This window comes from Rattus norvegicus, chromosome 18 (genome assembly GCF_021556685.1).
Source record: "Rattus norvegicus strain SHRSP/BbbUtx chromosome 18, alternate assembly SHRSP_T2T, whole genome shotgun sequence".
Lineage (NCBI taxonomy): Eukaryota > Metazoa > Chordata > Mammalia > Rodentia > Muridae > Rattus > Rattus norvegicus.
This window is the reverse complement of record NC_141551.1, coordinates 60,853,688-60,872,335: the sequence shown is the minus strand read 5'-3', so window position 1 is coordinate 60,872,335 and position 18,648 is coordinate 60,853,688. Positions and strand designations below refer to the sequence as shown.

General features: G+C 48.0%; 1 protein-coding gene and 2 long non-coding RNA genes across 5 annotated transcripts in view; 1 reads left to right on the top strand and 2 right to left on the bottom strand.

Moving 5' to 3' along the window:
- Nucleotides 1-18,648, top strand: part of Alpk2 (alpha-kinase 2) — a 130,398-nt gene that overhangs the window by 76,139 nt on the left and 35,611 nt on the right. For both annotated transcript variants that reach the window (XR_015642434.1, NM_001432471.1), the window contains 2 exon segments: nucleotides 7,857-11,148; nucleotides 16,312-16,459. Coding sequence is in view for 1 of the 2 variants with exons in the window: in NM_001432471.1 (NP_001419400.1) it covers nucleotides 7,857-11,148; nucleotides 16,312-16,459 (3,440 nt within the window). In the remaining variant the exon portion in view is untranslated.
- LOC120098336 (uncharacterized) lies at nucleotides 11,997-14,484 on the bottom strand. Of its 2 annotated transcripts, none has more exons than XR_015642601.1 (3): nucleotides 13,949-14,484; nucleotides 13,624-13,757; nucleotides 11,997-12,787 (listed from the first exon to the last, which is right to left on the bottom strand). It is a non-coding gene; the product is annotated as an uncharacterized LOC120098336 (long non-coding RNA). The 2 variants fall into 2 exon arrangements; XR_015642602.1 differs by having other exon boundaries at nucleotides 12,280-12,787; nucleotides 14,119-14,479.
- Nucleotides 14,708-16,604, bottom strand: LOC147999846 (uncharacterized). Its single transcript, XR_015642603.1, has 2 exons — nucleotides 16,076-16,604; nucleotides 14,708-15,038 (listed from the first exon to the last, which is right to left on the bottom strand). It is a non-coding gene; the product is annotated as an uncharacterized LOC147999846 (long non-coding RNA).

Sequence of the window (18,648 nt, the reverse complement as noted above, 5' to 3'; positions counted from 1 at the left end):
CCAAGTTCTTTCTTCTTGCCCCACATGACTGTCATCGCTTTTCCTTCTGGTCACCCCATGACTGGAATTCGACAGCTGTGGCGATACATTTCGCATTTTAAGTAGAGAAAGGAGAGGAGGAAACAAGGTTCCTACCTGAGTTTGTTACGGTTGTGGTTTAGATGTGTCCCCCAAAAGTTCACAACTTGGAAAGTTGATCCTCCAATTCATCTGTTGGTATATTTGGAGATGGGGCCTTTGGAAAGTAATTATAATGGCTGAGCTCTTGAGAATGCACATTCGTGGCTTGAAGAAAGTAGAAAGAGATATGCTTGCTGCGTTTCAATAATGTGATGCCCTCTGCCATATTACAATGCACAAGAAATGTCTCGTTAGATTCTGGGTAGATGCCGGTACCACACATTCTTGATCTCCCCTGACTTCAGAACCAGAAGCCAATGAGCTTCTTCATAAAGGACCAGTCCTAAGTATTTTTTATGGCCATAGATAACAGGCTAACATTAGACTTTACACAAGGAAAATATAACCTTTGCAGAAGCCCTTTGTGAGATTCTCCACAAATCTAGTTAGACAGACTGTCTGACCCCTTGGTCCTGTCTGGCAATGTGGGAGTCTGGGGGTGGTGGTGGTATATGACTTCACTGTCTGCCTCCAGTTGGAAGTAGCAAGAGAGAAAGGGATTGTGGGCACTGTAATGTCAGTCAGCTGTAGTTACCATCCCTGCCACTGATCCAGACAGAAGAGCCTTACAAGTGCAGGGAAGTGTGAAGGAATGTTCTCAGAATAGATGAATACATATATGTAGCACACCAGCACTGCCCCTGCTTTTGCACTGTAGGAATCGTGTCACTGGAGGAGAGTTCAAAGCTCAGTCCATGCTGTCCCATCCAGTTTGCCGTTAGCACAACCCGCCAAGAGACACTGTCTTTTCCTGTCCATCTCTTGTGTCTCTGGTTTATAAGCTATTTGAGAGTGGGGATCTTACCTCCTACATTCTGTTGTTAGATTAGCATCTTGCCCTTTGCTGTCATCCAGGACAGAGCTGTTAATGAGGGGTAACATATCCTCGAACATCTCGGTGTGGACAGAGAGGCATCTCGGTGTGGACAGAGAGCTGTCCCATGAGACCCACAGCAGGTTTACTTAGGAGTCAATGTTTGGGTGCCTCGAACAAGGGGAAACAATGTGTTTGTGAAGAGTTTCCCAAGGAGAAAGTTATTTCTGCTTTCAAAAAGGGGGTTGAAAGTGTTTCTAATTTTAGTTTACTGTTCTTCTCTCCTTATATGGAGTCAACTGTTCGTTCATTCAGCAACACTGCTTAAGTACCTTCTGTAGGTGAGGTGCGGCTCTGGAGATTCAGAAATGGCTAGTAAGAGTCCATGCCCTTCCCTGTGGAGAGGAAGACAAATCTGCCATGTTTCATGTAAAAAGGATCTTTGTGGTGTCTAAGTGTCTTGGAACTCAGAAGCTCTGGTTTATATAAGGGAAATATCCAGTCTTTGATATAGTTCAGCTTGTTTTAGCTCTGTAATAAGAAAACCTGGGTTTATCCAGGCATGCTGGTCCGCACCTGTAATCTCAACTCTTGGGAGGCAGAGACAGGAGGATTTAGGAGTTTAAGGTCCTCTTCAGCAATATTTCAAGGCCAAAGTCAGCCTGGATGTCAAGAGATTCTGTATCAAAGCAAGAAAGCAAAAGAAAAGAGGGAAGAAGAGAGGGAAAGGGATGTCAGGAGAGGTAACAGCAGGAGAGGAGAGGAGACTGGAGGGGGAAGGGAGAGTAGGACGGGATGAGAGGGGAGAACAAGAGAGGAGAGAAGGGGGAGGGGAGGGTAGGAGAGAGGAGAGGAGAAAGGAAAGCTTTTGGAGAGGGAAGATGAAGCATGTGTAAGGTTCTGGATTTGATCGCTATCACTGAAGGAGAAACAGCTGGGTTGGAGAGGGCTCCTATACACACGGCTTTAGATCAGGCTACATAATTGTCTCTGGGACCCCAGGGGGAGCTTTGTGACCCCTGAACATTGCTGAGCTCACCTGTCAGTCCCAGGACCTCTCAGCTCTGAGTGTATCCTTCATTATATGGTCCATGGTGGTGAAATTCCATCAGCCTCCTTTTGCGTGAGCACAGTGTTAGCCTTGCTCAGCAGAGACGGGGCAGTTGAGGAAGGAGGGGATGCCTACTGTTCTACGTGAGTGGTTAGAGATGGTGTGGGTGTGGTCATCATGGAGTCTGTCTAGCTATGGATATGAGCCCAGTACTTGATTCATTCACAACCGAGATTGGCCTACTGATGACCTCCTAAAGCCTGCTCTGTTTAGGAGTTGAGGCTCTAAATGGTCCATCCAAAAGTCCTCATGTCTGTGACAACACAGAGTGCCCCCAGGACTCATATGCATGTGTGTGTGTGTGTGTGTGTGTGTGTGTGTGTGTGTGTGTGTGTGTGTGTGTAGCCTCTATGTTACACAGGGAAACTGATCCTCTGAAGACTCCCCACCTGCCACACATGGCCCCATGCAGTCTGAGGCCTCAGTCTCCGCCCTCACCAGTGCTTGGACACCAGCGCATCACTGCATGTGATCCCTGGTCCCCACCTGAACTCAGAAGACATTTTTGTTGGTTGCCTAGCAATTCCATTGCAGCTCTGGCCTGACTGATCCAGTGAACTTCTGTGTTATCTGACGGCCCAGCCATCTCCATCTTGGCCTGACTCCCATTCAAGCTTGTCCTCTGTCACTTCCTTCTGTCTTCCATCCCACCTAAGAGCCCTTTGGACCATACTTCCCCTCTGGGGCCCACTGTGTGGTGCTAGCTCCTGATGGCGGTCAAGCTGCTCACCCACCAGTTAAAAGAGGCAGTAGCATCTCTCACATTCATTTTTGGATCAAGGGAGGAGGCCTTTGTAAGGCCCGGGGCTCTGTTCACCAGCACTGTTCCATTTCCTCTCTGCTTCATCTGCCTTTTTCTCTCTCTCTCACTCAGAACAAGGGGAACTGATGTCAGTGTCTTCTGGGTATTTGGCAACCTGCCATGCACTGACAGGATGGTGCTGACGTGCATGTGGTTAGCCTTAGAGGTGGAGACAGTGGGTCAGAGTGGCTCCAGTGGTTCCCCGGGGTCTGTGTAGCATAGTGGATTAAGCTAGGGCTAACTCAGGTTGCTAGGCATCGTGTCTACATAACAGTGACGGCGAGCTTCTTCCTACAGCCATAAACACTCTTCATTTGCACCCAAGTGAGAGCAAGTTTATTTCACGACAACCCCTCCCTCTCTACCTCAGAGTGTCTCTCGACAATGGTGCAGCCAGCAGCAGACATCTGTTTGCTGGACCTCTTCCGACACGACCCAACTAGGAAAGGTCTGACCCCCTGGGAGGCATGAACCTCTGGTCCTCCTCTCTGAGAACTGGTCTCTGAATGAGATGGCCCGTCTTTCTCTCTAAGCTGATACTATATGCCTTACAAGACACTGGGAGTGAGATGTTAAGGTTCCCCTCTGAGGGGCTAGAGAGATGATGGCTCAGGCGTTAAGAGCACTGGCTTCTGCTCTTCCAGAAGAACTTGTGTTCAATTCCCAGCACCCTAATGACAGCCCACAGCTGTCTGTAACTCCAGATCCAGGGGATCGGACACCTTCGCACAGACATGCACACAGATAAAACCCCAATGCACATAAAAATGTAAAAATATTCATTTTGTATAATAAATATTTACTAAAATAATAATATTAAACATATTTTATAAAATGTATTTTATATAAAAATATATGTATAATATATAGTGTATATATTCCAATCTGAGAAGAACCTTGTGAGTTCCTGCCTCCTTCACAGCAGGTCTGCACAGCCAGACACAGTTCAAGATGCCCACTGCTCTGCTGAGACGCTCACCATCAGAAAGTGGAGAAATCCTTACAGGACTTCACATCAGATCCCATCGAGTAGTTTGCTGAAGCCCAGACACATGTGTCCACTAAGGTTTTCCAGGTGCTTAGAACATCTGGGTTCCGTGGGTGCCCACCGCACGCTCCCCAAAGGATGAGTTTACTCAAAGTCTCGCCTTGTGTCATCCTACCTGCTGCTTTGCTAGAGCAGGGGCATTAAAGTGAGATTTTAAAAAAGATGTTTAAAATGAACTTATTCATTTCATTAATTTCACACATGTCTGAACCATGTGTGTGCAGATACTTGCAGAGGCCAAAAGAAGGAGTTAGATCCCCTGGAATTAGAGTTGCAGGTGACTGAGACCCACCTGATATGGATGCTGGGTCCTCTACAAGAGCAGTGAGCACTCTTAGCTGGTTGCCTAAGGTTTATTTTTGTTTATGTATATGTGTTTATTTACACGTGTGTGTGTGTGTGTGTGTGTGTGTGTGTGTGTGTGTGTGTGGTGAAGAGGGCACCGGATACCTTGGAGCTGGAGTTCCAGTCCATTGTGAACCCTCTGACAGGGGAGCTGGGAACTGAACTTGGGGTCCTCTGGAAGTGCTCTAAACCACTGAACTCTATTCCGTCCCGGTGGGATTTTATTTTAAAAGCAGGATAGGGAAGGAGTGAGTAGTTCATTGCCATAGGACTAACTACTTTAAACACCTAAAGTGTGCCGTAACACAGGTTATGATCAGAGCCGTGTGAACTGGAATAGCCCTGTCTCATTCTCTAAGACATCGGTTTGTTCATGCAGTCCTGAGGATCGAACCCCTGGCCTCACCACATTCTATCCAGGCTATCTTTGACCTTTTGTTTTAAGTAGAGCTCACTAAGTCGCCCAGGTCTTAACCTCACTAGGTAGCCTACGCTGGTGCTGGACTTGTGATCTTTCTGCCCCAGTCCCCCTTCGTAGCTTGGACGTAGGCCTGCTCCAGCAGGTCAGATCTACATGTCAGGTTCATTTTAGAGCAAGCCCATTGCATTGTCGATGTAGTCATCGTGCAGGTGGGGGCAGGAATAAATAACCCATCTAAACGGAGCCCTTTGGAAAAAATGGCAGGGTGTCGGGCAATGAATTCATTCCCCACACAGCAGCTACTTCTAGAATGTCCCTTGGGACCAATGATATTGTGATAGCAGACCTTAAAATAAAGGACTGGTGGTGGGTGAGGCATGGGTAGGACATGGAGGTGGCCCATGGGTTGGGGATGTGGGTCAGGGACATGGAGGAAGATGGATGAGGAGACGTGGGTGAGAAAGGACATGGGTGGAGGGGAACAGGAGTCGGGAAGATGTGTGTGGGAAGGGACATGGGTGGGTGGGCATATGGGTCACAGGAGTTGAGGCAGAATAGAGTCCTGAGAGCAGAAGTGTGGTATTTTCACCGGGCAGTCTCTAAAGTTCTCATCCCTGGCCAGAAGCTGCCACACTTTCTGTGCATAATAATTTGGTAGTTTATGTCACAGCTCTTCATAAAAATCTGAATCAAAGGGGTGTGTGAAAAGAATACTCTCCACATATTTGAGGGTACTCGGGCCCAGGGAGAAAAGCACCCCAGTGGGGTTGGGGACCAAGACTGCTTGTAGCTATTTCACAAGTATTTCATCTGTTGTGAGACTTTCGCATACTTTAGAAAAGCCTTGCTTCTCGCTTCCCCTATGTTATTTTTTGTTCTTTCAAATTTCTGTCTTAATACGATAATTTTTATAAAAGGATTTAGAAAAAAAGAGCAAATACATCCTTCAGCGAACCCTATCTACCAATGTGTATACAACTGACAGAAGCAGGAATAGCTTTCTTTTTAGAACCATCAGTATTTGAACAGACGATGCCTGTGGTTGGAGCCTCCTGGCCCGCCGTTTTCCCTCTCTGCAATAGACTGGCATGTGGCTCAATCTGGCCTCGAGCTCTTTACGTAGCAGAGAATGGCCTTGAGGTCCTGATCCTTCTGACTCCATCTAAAAATTCAGGAATTACAGGTGTTTACCAGCACACCTGGTTAGAAGACTCCCTTAGAACAAGGCTGTCCCGAAATTCAAAGCAAAGCTCTTGCAAGGTTGGAGTTTCATAGGGGACCTCCAGTGACTGTCCCCTCAGCTGGTACACACTCCATTTACTTACTCTCTCTTTCAACAAGTACTTACTGAACGCTTACTGTGTGCTTATTACCACACTATACCTTGAACATGCGTAAAATGGGCACCCCCTAAAGACAAGCTGTCACCTGTCACATCTCCCTCGCCTGGAACCCTTCTTAATTTGTTGGAGGAGCTCAGTGACTATTGATTGGATCAGTACACTGTCTTTGTCTGTATGGAGTTCATATTAAATTTCTTCTTATTCGGTTTGTACTTTCATGCCAATGAAATCCAAGTTCAGTGGACAGGAGGGACACTTAAAAGAGGCAGAAATGACTGGCGGGCAGCAAGCATTCTGGGAGCATGCGGATATGTCGTAGGTGACCTTGGTCCCACTTCCTGCTGGCAGTGGGTGCAGGAATCAACCCTGAGGTAGAAGATCTGTCCTCATATGGGATTTGTGGAGACAAGACTCTGGACTGGCCCTTCCCATGGGAATGAGCATTTCCGGTCCATCTTGTTATCGGCTGGAATAGTGATGGCAACCTCCTTAGCTCTCTGTCCCCTGTGCACTGGGCTAGGACTCTACAGAACGAGAATCCTGGGGTCAAAGATGGTGTGGCTTCCCAAAGAATTACCTCTGCTCTTCTTGGCTGAACATGGTTTCATTTTGCTTTGGAACAGCTGCTGGATAAAAGTTTCAAGAGACAAGAAGACAGTCAAGGAGTTTTCTTTCCCCTTAAATACTACCCAACATCACCCAGCAGTCAGTGCTGAGATGGGCTCAGGGTAGGGTTTCTCCCTCCCCCTCTCTTCTTGCCTCCCTCCCCTCCCTCCTTCATTCTCTTCCCTTCCTTTTCTCTAAGCAACATAACCATCTCCTACTTCTTGGGAAGGTGGCTTCTTGCCTGAGAGTCTCATTGAAAAATCCAGAATTTTTTACCTGTTCTGAGTCAGAAATGACTGGCAGTGCTGGTGGTCAGTTCAATTTCTCTTACTCCATTGGAGACAGGCTTGAAAGATAGGCCTGTTTCTGCTCTTTTCCGGCTTTGTTCTCTGAAGTTTAGGGGGGAAAGAAGGGATTCTACACTTAGAGTATCTAGAAGGAGAAAATATTTTTCTCACCTTCGTGTGTCTGTGTGTGTGTGTGTGTGTGTGTGTGTGTGTGTGTGTGTGTGTGTGTGTAATTTATTTATTTGAAATTTTACTATGTTGCCTGGGTTAGTTTTGAACTCAGGCAAGCCTTGTACCTTGGCCCTGAGTGTTAACATAACAGGCATACACCACCATGTCTGACATATTCTCTCTCTCTCTCTCTCTCTCTCTCTCTCTCTCTCTCTGCCTTTTAGTGACATGATCAACCAGTAACTATAATATTTGGAGGGCAAAAGTTGCCCTTTGCCTCTTTGTAAGCAACATTGTACTCATTTGTCACGACAATGTAACAGTCATCAGTGTAGAGAGCTGTCCACAGGTCCTGCTGGGACTGATCTGTTTGGAATGGAGTTTACCATTCAGTTTGTTTCCATCTCTTTTCCTTGGAGAGAGGAGGGAAAATCATTAAATACATGAGGATTGCCAGGCGGCTTTTCGCATATAATGATGAGATTATGCATGAGTCCCCTGGAACACAGACTGATTTCAATTCACAGTGCCCCAGGAAGTGTCTAATAGCCAGTGTGAGTTTGGGGATTAATGTTCAGATTTCAGTCATTTCGACCATGGTCCTTGTCTCTTATTAAAGTTGTAAAGGATTAGCACCCCTGGGACTGCAGACAAGTCCTATTGTGGCCCCTCCCAGGAACAATTCTATTAATATCACTTTCCTTTTTTTTTTCTACATGCAAATTCAGGAAACCATTGGGGAGAACAGTTATCTCGACCAGACGCCGGCCTTTTCCGTGCCCGCTGAGGAGGAGTCTACGTTCACCGGGGTCCAAACACATTTCGTCTCCAACTTGACTGAGATCGACAGGGGAAACTCATCATTGGCCCAGTACCTGGGGCTGGAGAGCTGTCCCCAAAGCCCCCAGCAGGAAAGCAGACAAAACAGAGAAGGTGACAGGCCTGGCGCTCTCTGGGCAGAATCAGCACAAGAACTGAGACCCCTAGAAGACAATGATGAAGAAGTGTCCCAGGCTCCAGCCTCAGTGGCTCTCCCTCAGGGTGATGGTACCCACTTCAGGGAGTCAGAGGCTCTCTCTGATGCTTTCTCCCAGCCTACTGCTCCCTCCCTCCCCTTGGAAAATGTGGACAGTGGGTCAAGGGGCAGAGAAGCTGCGTGTGTGATGGGGTGTTTTGAAGCTGGTGATCAAGAAACATGTTATGCTACCATGGATCTCCCTGTTGGAGCACCAGTTGATAAATATTTGCCTGAAGAAATTTGCCCCATGGACTTGGAGCTGACAGAAGGTCAAAGAGAAGTATGTGATTTATGTTCTCCTGACAAGATATTGGCTGTTCTACAAGCACAAGGTTCTGAGTCTCCACAGGCCACGTACAAGCACAGCGAGGATGGGAAGTCAGCCGAGGGCGCTCTTTTTCATAGTACCTTAGCCTGGGACACATCACCGGAGGCCAGAGAAGATGCTACGGGAGGGACAGCAGCTGATACGGGGAATTCTCCCTCCATCTTCTCTTCTACACTACTCTACAATGTAGGAGGGTTTGGGGAGATACAGGCCCCTTGTTCTGAAAATATCTCCTTTGTAAACAGTAACGAAGGAGGCTATGGAAGCTCCAATCTCAGCGTTCCGATTGCCATAGACACGCTTGCCAGCTACGGTTCCATCAGGGAGTGCTCAGAAGAGCAGTCAACAGAACCAGCTGCTAATGTTGACTGTCATCAGGTGACCAGAGAGACAGAGGGCATACTAACTGATGCCACCGAAGTCCACAAAATCAAATGCCGCACCGTTTCTGTTCCCCACATCAACGACTTTGTTGATGGTGCTGACCAGGTCTCGTGTGAGGCACAAGATGAAGAGAATTCCCCATCGCTCCCCGATGACCCGTTAAGTAGCTTCACAGGTGAAGCAACCAGGGAGACTCTTGTCCCAGCGCCCAGTGATGCAGGAACTCATGGCCACTTCTTACTGCCCGAGGGACAGGGTTTGTACCTCAGGCCTCTTCAGATTGATACCCAGCCTGGGTATGAGAGCCAGACTGTGGAGGGAGCCCACAGCGGAGGCCTTGAAGAGGACTTCCAAGAAAAGGGAAATGGGACAAAGCAATGCATCCGGCCACAGAGCACATCCCATCAGGGTTCTCTTTCTGCAAATGATTTCCAAGAAAGTTTGCCCTCCATACCTGCCATGCAACAGGAGGTCAACGTGGAACCCTTCGAGCACTCCCCAGCAGATTCCGGGGAAGAAACTGAGTGTAGCTCAGACCAGAGGACCAGTGTTTCTGTGTTGGCTGAGAAGACCATGGGAGAAGGCAGTCCTTTGGTAAGCAGTGTCCCAGCTCTCCCTGACATCCTCCTTGGAGAGAAAGATGGCATTGGACTAGGAAGTTGGTCTGTGGGCAGCAAAGTGAAGATCATAACTCTAGAAGCTCCTGTTTTTGAAATCTGGCCCCCAGAACTAGTGACGCATTCTGGGTACAAGGAGGCAGAAGTTGGTCTCACGGCACCTGGAAGGAGCTGGGCTCTGTCTGACATCCTCAGAGCAGGCACCAGGCCCGAGCCAGGAGCCTTGGGAGTAACAACATGGGTTCCCAGCCCCAAAGCCGATGCCATTATGGCCCTTGGAAATAACAGGGACATCTGCGAAGATGCTGCACCAGACAGACAAGCGTACTGCAACAGTCAGACTTCCCAGTGTCTGGGCCAACCCCGACTCCTGGAGTCATCTGTTGACCCTGTTGAGGAGAAGGAGTTAAATGTCACGGACTCTCCATCAGAGACTTCCAGAACTGGAGAGGTGGAAATGGCTGAGACAACGGATGAGGAACAGGGGGGAAGGCAGCACAAGCTGCCGCACCCCACCGTTGCTAACCAGTCTGTGAACTTCCCTAGGATCCTGGAATCCTCTGTGGACCCCATTGATGACAGGGGTGGGAAGCCAGAGCCCTCTGACTCCAACATAGAAGCAAGTGAATCCACCACTGGAAACATGTGTCAGAGGGTAGACATCCAAACTGCTCACCTACGGGTCCCACATCCCCAGGACAATGGGGAAATCATTCCAAACGAAAACACAACCAACCAAACTCATGTAGACAGAGAGCGAGCAGATGCCAAAGCCAGTCAGCATAATGCAGCAAAAGACGCTATTTGGCAAGGCCAGTGCCCCGGTGAAGAGAGACAAGGGATTCCAAGTGTGTGCACCGTGAGCCCAACACAAGATGGTGGTGACAGAAGCCTAGGAGAAGCTGGGCAAAGGGGAAAGGACGAGACTGAGGTCACTTCCCCCATGTCTCCCCTTTCTAACTGTCCTGCAGGAATGACGTACACATCTGTCACGGCTGAGACCAGTAACTCCACAGGCCACATTTATGGCGGATCTGAGCCCAGAACCCATCAACGTGTAATTCCTGTGAAGAGGGAAAAAGGAACCATCGAGAACAAGTGTGGGAAACATGTGCCCTCTTCAAATGATCTCACGGACACACTCTGCACTTCATCTCCCAAAGGAAATGTCACACGCTCGCCAACGAGCCCTCGCGCAGAGGAACTGAAATCAGAGGAGCTTCAAATTGCGGAAACCAAACCCCTAAACTCATCTGACCCCCGAACAATGACCTTGGCTTTCATTTCAGGAGAACATGAGTCAGAGAAAGACCCTGAAAGCTTGTTACTTAAGGACCTGTGTCAAAAGGGCTCTACCCTGGAGAGCGGGAAAAAGTCCAGAGAGGAACAGCAGAGGCCTGTGGTGGCCAACATCAGCAAGGCACCCGGGGCCCAATCAGCAATAGCTGGGTCAGAGGAGGGCAAAAAACAAGAGGCTTCAGGGAGTGGACACTTGGCTGCAGGAATAAAGAAGAAAATTCTATCCAGGGTGGCAGCCCTGAGGCTGAGGCTAGAGGAAAAGGAACGTGTGAAGAACTCCACTCTGAGGAAGGCACCTAAGTTTGAACGGTCCTTGTCCCGCACTGATGAGAAAAGAGACCCCAGAAGGGCCCCTTGCAAAGCTGAAGGGAAAGGTGAGGTTCCAGTGCTTTTAGCACTGTTGAGGGGCACAAAACTCCTGCGTCCCTTCCAGTCCTGGTCAGTTCAGGTGAGCATCAGGTGGGTGCAAATGCCAGGACTGCAGCCAGACGTCCCAAGGTTCTCAAACTTGAGCAGACACAGCTCACGCGGGTAAGCTTGTTCGAATGCAGGTTTCTAAGCACCACAGGAGTTTCTTGGGGCAGGGGGGAGGCATCCTCAAGAATCTGCGCTTGTACCCAGTTCCCAGGTAGCTTGGCACGATACACACACCTGAGGACCTCTTGCCACAGGTGCTCGATAGTGTGTTTGGTGGAGGGAGTTGGGTAAAGATGGCTTTCAGTTTAATTACCCTCTTTTATATAAAAAAAAACTCTAAAAGATGAGCGGAGTCACTGACGATGTGGAAAACCAAACTGACCACACGTGGAGTCAGGCACATAAAAAATATCTTGGCACGGTTTGAGACGTTCTTTAATTGTTGATCTCCCCCCTCCACACACTCCAAACCTTCATTAAGGGATCTTTTTTTTTCTTTCAATTCTAAGTGTGCAAAATTTCTTCCCAGAACCAGAACCTATTCAGGTTTTCAGTCCTTTAAAGCCTCAAAGACTTTGACATCCTTCCTTCTGTCTGGCTAACCTAACCGCTTCAGCCCTGATTCCCCCACAACCTCACAGAAGCTACATTCTCTTGGAATTATTCCTTCTTTTGCTGCCTGGCAGAAGTCTTGAGGGAAGACACAGGAAGCTGCTGGGACCCTTTGTCTGGAGAAGAAGGCTCTCACCCCACTGAGAAGGAGAGGAACTTTCTCCATTCTTTTTTTTTAATTTATTTATTTTTTATGTATGTTAGTATGCTGTAGCTGTCCTCAGACACACCAGAAGAGGCATCAGATCCTGTTGGAGATGGTTGTGAGCCACCATGTGGTTGCTAGGAATTGAACTCAGGGCCTCTGAAAGAACAACCAGTGTTCTTAACCACTGAGCCATCTCTCCAGCCCCAGCTTTCTCCATTCTTAACCTGAGTCCCTGATCTGGAGCCTGGGATTTCCTACGCAGCCTTTAACCCTCATTACAGAAAGGGTTAAAGACAAATTGTCACCCACCGGAGTACGGACGTACCAAGTTTTTAGTGCATACATTTTATTGTTAGAGACAGGATCTGTGTATCCCAGGATGCACCACCATAGCCCATTTATGTGGTGCTTGGAATGGAACCCAGGATTTAGGGCCTCCTGGGCATGAACTCTGTTGACTGAACTATGCCCCCAGCTCCCTGTTCATATGCTGTTTTAAACATGTTTATAGAGAGTGAAGCAGTGTGCTAAAGGGTCTCAGAAGCATTTTCAGAGCCAGGTGTGGTGGTACACACCTGAAATCCCGGGCCCTGGGAGGCTAAAGCAGAGGGGTGCTGACTTTGAGGTAAGCTTGAGTATTATCATTAAAGGTTATCCTGGACTACATAGTGAGGCTGCTTCAAAACAACAACAAAACGTTTCAGTCCGGAAAGAGATCATACATCAGGTGTTCTTGTCCATGATCTTCCAAGTTATACATGGGAAACGATAGTTCTGAGGGCCGCTACTGTGGAGGAGTTTAGACCAAGCTCAGGGCAACTTCACAAGTATGAAGGCTGCAGAGAGAGAGAAAGGAAGGTGGGAGTGCACTCTGGATGGTTTAAAGGTGGTGCTAGCAAAGCAGGTACCCAGGGCTCTCAGCCATGTCCTGAGAAAGCCTCCTCTGAGGCCTTCAGGTGGTGGCAAACCAAGGCTTTTCCAAGCCTGAGTGGCTCGGTGCAGCATGCAGGACTGTTTCCAGGGGCCAAGACCTTGAAGGCCATTGAGGGGCAGATTCAGTGTTAAGATTTTCTGCGGGTGTTTGCTGTGTCACTTTTCCTAGGGACACAAGAATAAACATGTGTTCATCCCAGGAACTGCATCAGTGACACGTTAAAGGAATGACTTGACTCAAGTCTGGTGGTCCAATGAGTTGACTGGAATTACAAGACAAAGAACAAGGAGGGGGTGACTCACAAGCACAAAGATGTCTCAAAGCTCACGAAAGCCAAGTCTTGGGAGGTCCAGGCACTGACTTGAAACTTCCCTAGCAACTGTTGCTGCTTATATAACCTTGAGATGGGGCCCTGAGAATCTCTAGAAGGTTCTAGAAGCTTCCCAGACTTGTGAGTTTGCCTTAAGTCTCACTGACTTCAATTCAGAAGAAACAGCAGCCCAACAGCGTCCGTACTGTTGTGTGAGGGACTGCATTCCGCCTGTAGGTTGGAGGCGCTAGCAACGGGAATCACCCAGCACAGGGATGAAGAACTTAGTTCAAACACCAGGTCACTGACACCACAGGGTTGATGCCCACGTAGCATTAGAGGGAAGAGTGGTTCTCATCTGCTCCCTAAAGTATGTGGTCCTTTCAGGGGTGTGGAGCCATGGGGTCTAAAGAACCAGAGACGCTCACCTGACCTCCTCTGGGGTCCTCAGTTTGGAGGAAGTTCCAAGATGATTTGCTTAAGCCTGGACAGGGCTTTACATGGTTACCCTTGGGTAGAAGTCAGCAGTAGGCCAGCCTCTCTCCTCTTGAATGGCAATTTCCTTTGCAGAGGAGGAGACAGAAACACTGACTCACGGGTTTAAGCTCACAGATCCTTACCTTACCTTCAAACCAGCCCCAGGCCCCTGCCTGGTTTGGCTGACCACCTGAGCATTGGTTTACTAAAGCACTTGTTTTTATAGGCTGACCCCAATTATTTGTGATAATTAGTGTGCGATTTCTTCGTAAGCACCTGCTGTATGCACTGAGGGGCCGGCACAGATGAGGGTCGGCGACCTGGAAAATGCTTTGCTATTATGGGATGTCTGCGTTCATAAGCTCGGCCCAGGGCAAGCACCTGCCTTTTCCTTTTAACTAGTTATTTCTGATTGACCTGTGTGAGCTTCTATCGGTGGTGGACACCTTTAAGAATCGGCTTCGCCAGCCGGCACTCAGAAGTTCTTTGTTTTGATCTGCAGCCTTCCCTCTTTCTGGTTCACTGGTGTTGAACACGACCACTAGGAAACTACCACGTAGAAGTGCTCATGTCGAGCGCAGGGCGTGGGCTTTGTAAGACTCCGGTCCTCCTCTCTAGAATGGGTGGGCCCTAGGACGCCAGGTGCTGCTTTGACTGCGGGGACCCGGCTGCCTGGTGCTCTCCTCGAAAGCAGCCCAGATTCAATGCCCTCCTCCTGTGTCATGGCAAGCTAGGCATCAAGAAAACGCGCTCAGGTGATCCTGGGAGAAATGAAACAGACACCGGTGTCCTTTCTTTGGTTTCGGAAGCCTACTACAATGGAAGCTTCCTGAATAACAGGAGATTCTAGAATTTACATTTATTTTGTGTGTGTGTGTGTGTGTGTGTGTGTGTGTGTGTGTGTGTGTGTGTGTGTGTGTGTGTGTGTGTGTGTGTGTGTGTGTTTAGAAAGCTTGCGGAAGTCAGTTCTGGGTCTCAGGGATTGAACTCAGGTCTCAGGCTGGCAGCAAGTGACTTTATCCACCAAGCTGGGGCTCTGTAGCAGAGGATTTTCTTTTATTTTTTTTAAAATCTTCCCCCGACCAGGCTGGGCAGAAGGTATAGCCCGTGGCACTCCCGTGCCTTTGCTGCACTTCTACTTGTCGGCCATGAACAGGATCGTGGCTGACTGCATCTTTCCCAGAATCCATCATGCCGCTCTGCACCTGTTTCACGTTCTCCTCTCCATCCCACGATGCGATCGGCTCCCATAATATTGGCATCAATCTCTGCGAGGCTCTGGTTGAGGGATTTGTGACTCAACCAGCCCATTGCTACTTCCCGGTGCCCCGAGTCCGATTTTATATTTTTTCTGCTATCTTATTATCTGCGGAGTCAAAGAAAAATTGGAAAATCATTAACACGATGCATTCAGTGTCCGAGGGAATAAAGGCTAGAGTTGGTACTTCACGTTTGCCTGTGGACTAGACGGCATTCTATGATAATGTTGTATTCTTCTGTGTTAACACCTAGGCTGTAATAAACTGACTACATTTCCCATAATGCCAGGCCTGTTCTCTTGGCTGGGTACGCTGGCCTCCTCTTGTTATAATGCCTTTACTGCCACCTGGTGGCTGCTCTGGCCAAATACACATTTGCTTATAAGGTCCTGTCTGTGGTTAAACTCAAAATCACAGACCAACCAATCCTTGGGACTCTTTCCCTCCTTGTTTGGGTTTCATTCATATTCAAGTCACTCTTGTCAGTGAGATGGGTACAAGACATGTCACCCCAGTCCACCAGACCATCTTCACAAAGACAACTGCAGTGTGTGTGTGTGTGTGTGTGTGAACTTTATTCAACAAATAATTTATTTGAATTGTCTTTTACATTTGGAGACTTTAACCTCAGCTGCCTGAACAATGCAGATTTTATTTTACCCCTGAATCACCAGCTCTTATTTTGGTCAGGTGATTCTTTAACAGCATCTTATTTGGCCCAAATCCTTTGGACTAGGCCTCTGTAACTGCTAAAACTTTCTTCCTTTAAAAGAACAAAAATTTGGGGGAGAGAGAGAGAGAGAGAGAGAGAGAGAGAGAGAGAGAGAGAGAGAGAGAGAGAGAGAGAGAGGAGAGAGAGAGAGAGCAGGGGAGGGAGGGAGGTGGGGGGAGGGGGAGGGGGAAAGGGGGAGCGAGCTCCTTGAGCAATTGCTTCTCTTGCCAAGTAAGTGCCCAGGTTCAATTCTCAGCACCCACGTGATGGCTCACAACCACCTGTAACTCCAGTTTCAAAACATTTGACTCCCAACTAGGATCTCTGCAGACACCAGGCACAACTATGGTTCACATACATAAATCTAAATCAAAAATCAAAAATAGCTCAAGTTCTAGTTTGCCATGAGCATTATAGACCTTTAGAACTTACATAATGAAAAACAAGCATCATCATCATCATCATCATCATCATCATCATCATCATCATCATCATTAGAATGGTTCATTTCTTCGCCCACTGTTACCCTGGAGCCAGCCGCATCTCCTCTCGGGCCGTTTAGTTGCTTCGTTCATGAGTTAGGAACGTTCTCCTTGTCTCTCAGGACTGCTGCAGCTCGGTGACTGAGATGACCTTTCGCCTACGCTAACCTGCACATCTGTCCCCAGCTCCAGTATTGCTGAAGAAGATCCAGGCTGAGCCGGCTCCCGAGCACTCTGGAAATATAATGCTGACCTGTCAGTTTTCAGAAATCCATGAAGACTCTACCGTTTGCTGGACAAAAGATTCGAAGTCGATAGCCCAGCTCAAGAAAAGGTGAGCTGTTCATCCTCTGCTACTTCTCACGGTTATTGTCTGTTTGCTTCTTAGTGCGGTTGTCAACGAAAATAATAAATAAGGAGAAACGAGAAGCAAGTAGAAGCCGAGGTTCCATAGCCAATGTCTGTTAAGGTTTAGATATGACGTCCCCGCCCCACCCCCAACCCCAAAGGCTCATGGGCTTAGGACTTGATTGACAGATGATGGGCTTTAGGGACCCAATGAGAACCTGAGGGCCCAAGGGCTCTGACTTAACGGGTCAATGGCTTTATAACTTGGTGACATTATAACTTGGAAGGCGGAAGAAACTGGAATGTGGCGCCTGGTGGAAGTGGGTTATCTGGGGTGTGCCTTTGAAGGGTGTCTTGGCTCTGGTTCTTGTTTGTGTCTATTTCCTGGCTGCCACGAAGGGAGGAGCTTCAGTCCCTATGCCCTTCTTCCATGATATAAGCCCAGAAACACAGAATGAACTGGCTACAGACTGAAACTAAAATAAGCCAAAATAAGTCCTCCTTCCTTTTCAACACTCCACGTCAGATATCTTTTTGTTGTGGTGAAGAAAGGCTGACACGGTATCCAAGAAGAGGAAGCGTGGAGCCCAGCTGTCTAGACAGGGAATATGGTGGCTAGTTCTGGCTTCAGCCGGCCACCTCTGACTTGTGTGTTCCTAGGAAGTGACAGGTTCTCCAGTTACAGTTTTTAAAAATCAGAATACAGAGTGAATAATATTCTAAGCTCGGGGGCCTACGGTTACAAAACTCTCTGGAACTTATAGGTGTTTTCTGATTCAACATCCCTGCCCCCAATTAACAGAGATCAAACAAAACTAAGGAGAATGAACAGTGGGATGGGGGGGGGGGCAGTCCCAGGGTCACAGAAAAGCAAAGCTTTTGAGGAAGACAAACAACATCGCTTAGGATAGAAAGAGCACATTATTCTGGATACTTAAGATGTTGAAGCAGTCGGAATTGGAGGTGAGCACAAGAATCACTGGAAAATGCCACATTGAGGACAACCCATTCAGCTCCCCAAATCAGCCCGGGTAATGAATGTTCAAGAAAACAGTTGAAATCCCAGCTCACCTGACAATCCCTCGAAACAAATCAGTGGAGATGAGCTAACTCAAGCTTCTCCCAGAAACTTCTTTCTGCCTAGAGAGGCCTTAGCCAGCTCCCTGAGTTCTCAGAGGTATTCCTGTCTTGTAATCTTAATGGAAATAGGCTGGAAACGTGGGAAACGGGAGTTCCTATATTCATCAAATAGTCCTGCTTGAAGTGAACGTCTGGAAATTATTTCCCATGTGTACCCATGGAGACTTGAGCTGCAGTCTCTAGTCTACCAGCATCGCTCCTGAAAAATCCAGACACAATTGCGCACTAACCACTTGGCTGGACGTGTTCCCATGACCCTGCTTGTCTTGTGCATGGCTTAAAAGCAACTGTAATCGCGACGAAGCGCTCTGATTTTTTAAATCGAGGCGCCTCCCTGGGGCTTAATTTTTAAAAGTACTCATTATTGATTTTAATTATTTTCTGAAACGGTCCTATAATTGTTATTAGCCAGCACTTCCAGCAAGTTTGGATGCATTCTTCTTGGTCTAATCTGAGGTTAGTGTTTGCACTTTCCAGGTCTTTTGAGATCCAAGGAGTATTTCCCCCAAACCCAACTTCCCTCCAGGGAGCGTGTCACTAGTAAGCTCTCCAGGCCTTTAACCTAAGTCTTTGTAAGGTTTGCTTCCTTTCTTCTTAGCAATGGCTCAGTTGGACCAGTTTGCTTTCTTTGTATTGCTACTGGAGAAAGTTTCTAAGTTGCAATTCCTTTGTCCATAGACAACTCATTCCCCTGATTTCAGATGGCTTTTCAAATGCCCCTTAATTCCCCTCACCCTTACTCCCATTAAAGTACTTAATTTTATGTGTCCCTACCTGAAGCAGCTCAGCGCCTTGTTGGTCAGCTGGTTCCATTGTAATGGTGAGGCAACCCGAGATGACTAGCCCACAGGAGGCCTATTTTCTCACCATTTTAGAGGTTGCATCTGTGAGGCGGACCTGTCACCTCGGGTCTGTGGTGGGGACCCCAGATGCCAACAAGAGCGGTTTATAATAGAGGGAGATGCTGACCTCATCGCTAGCGAGTAGAAGCCCAGATGTCCCAACCCCCCTTGAGGACCTGCCATCGATAAGTTA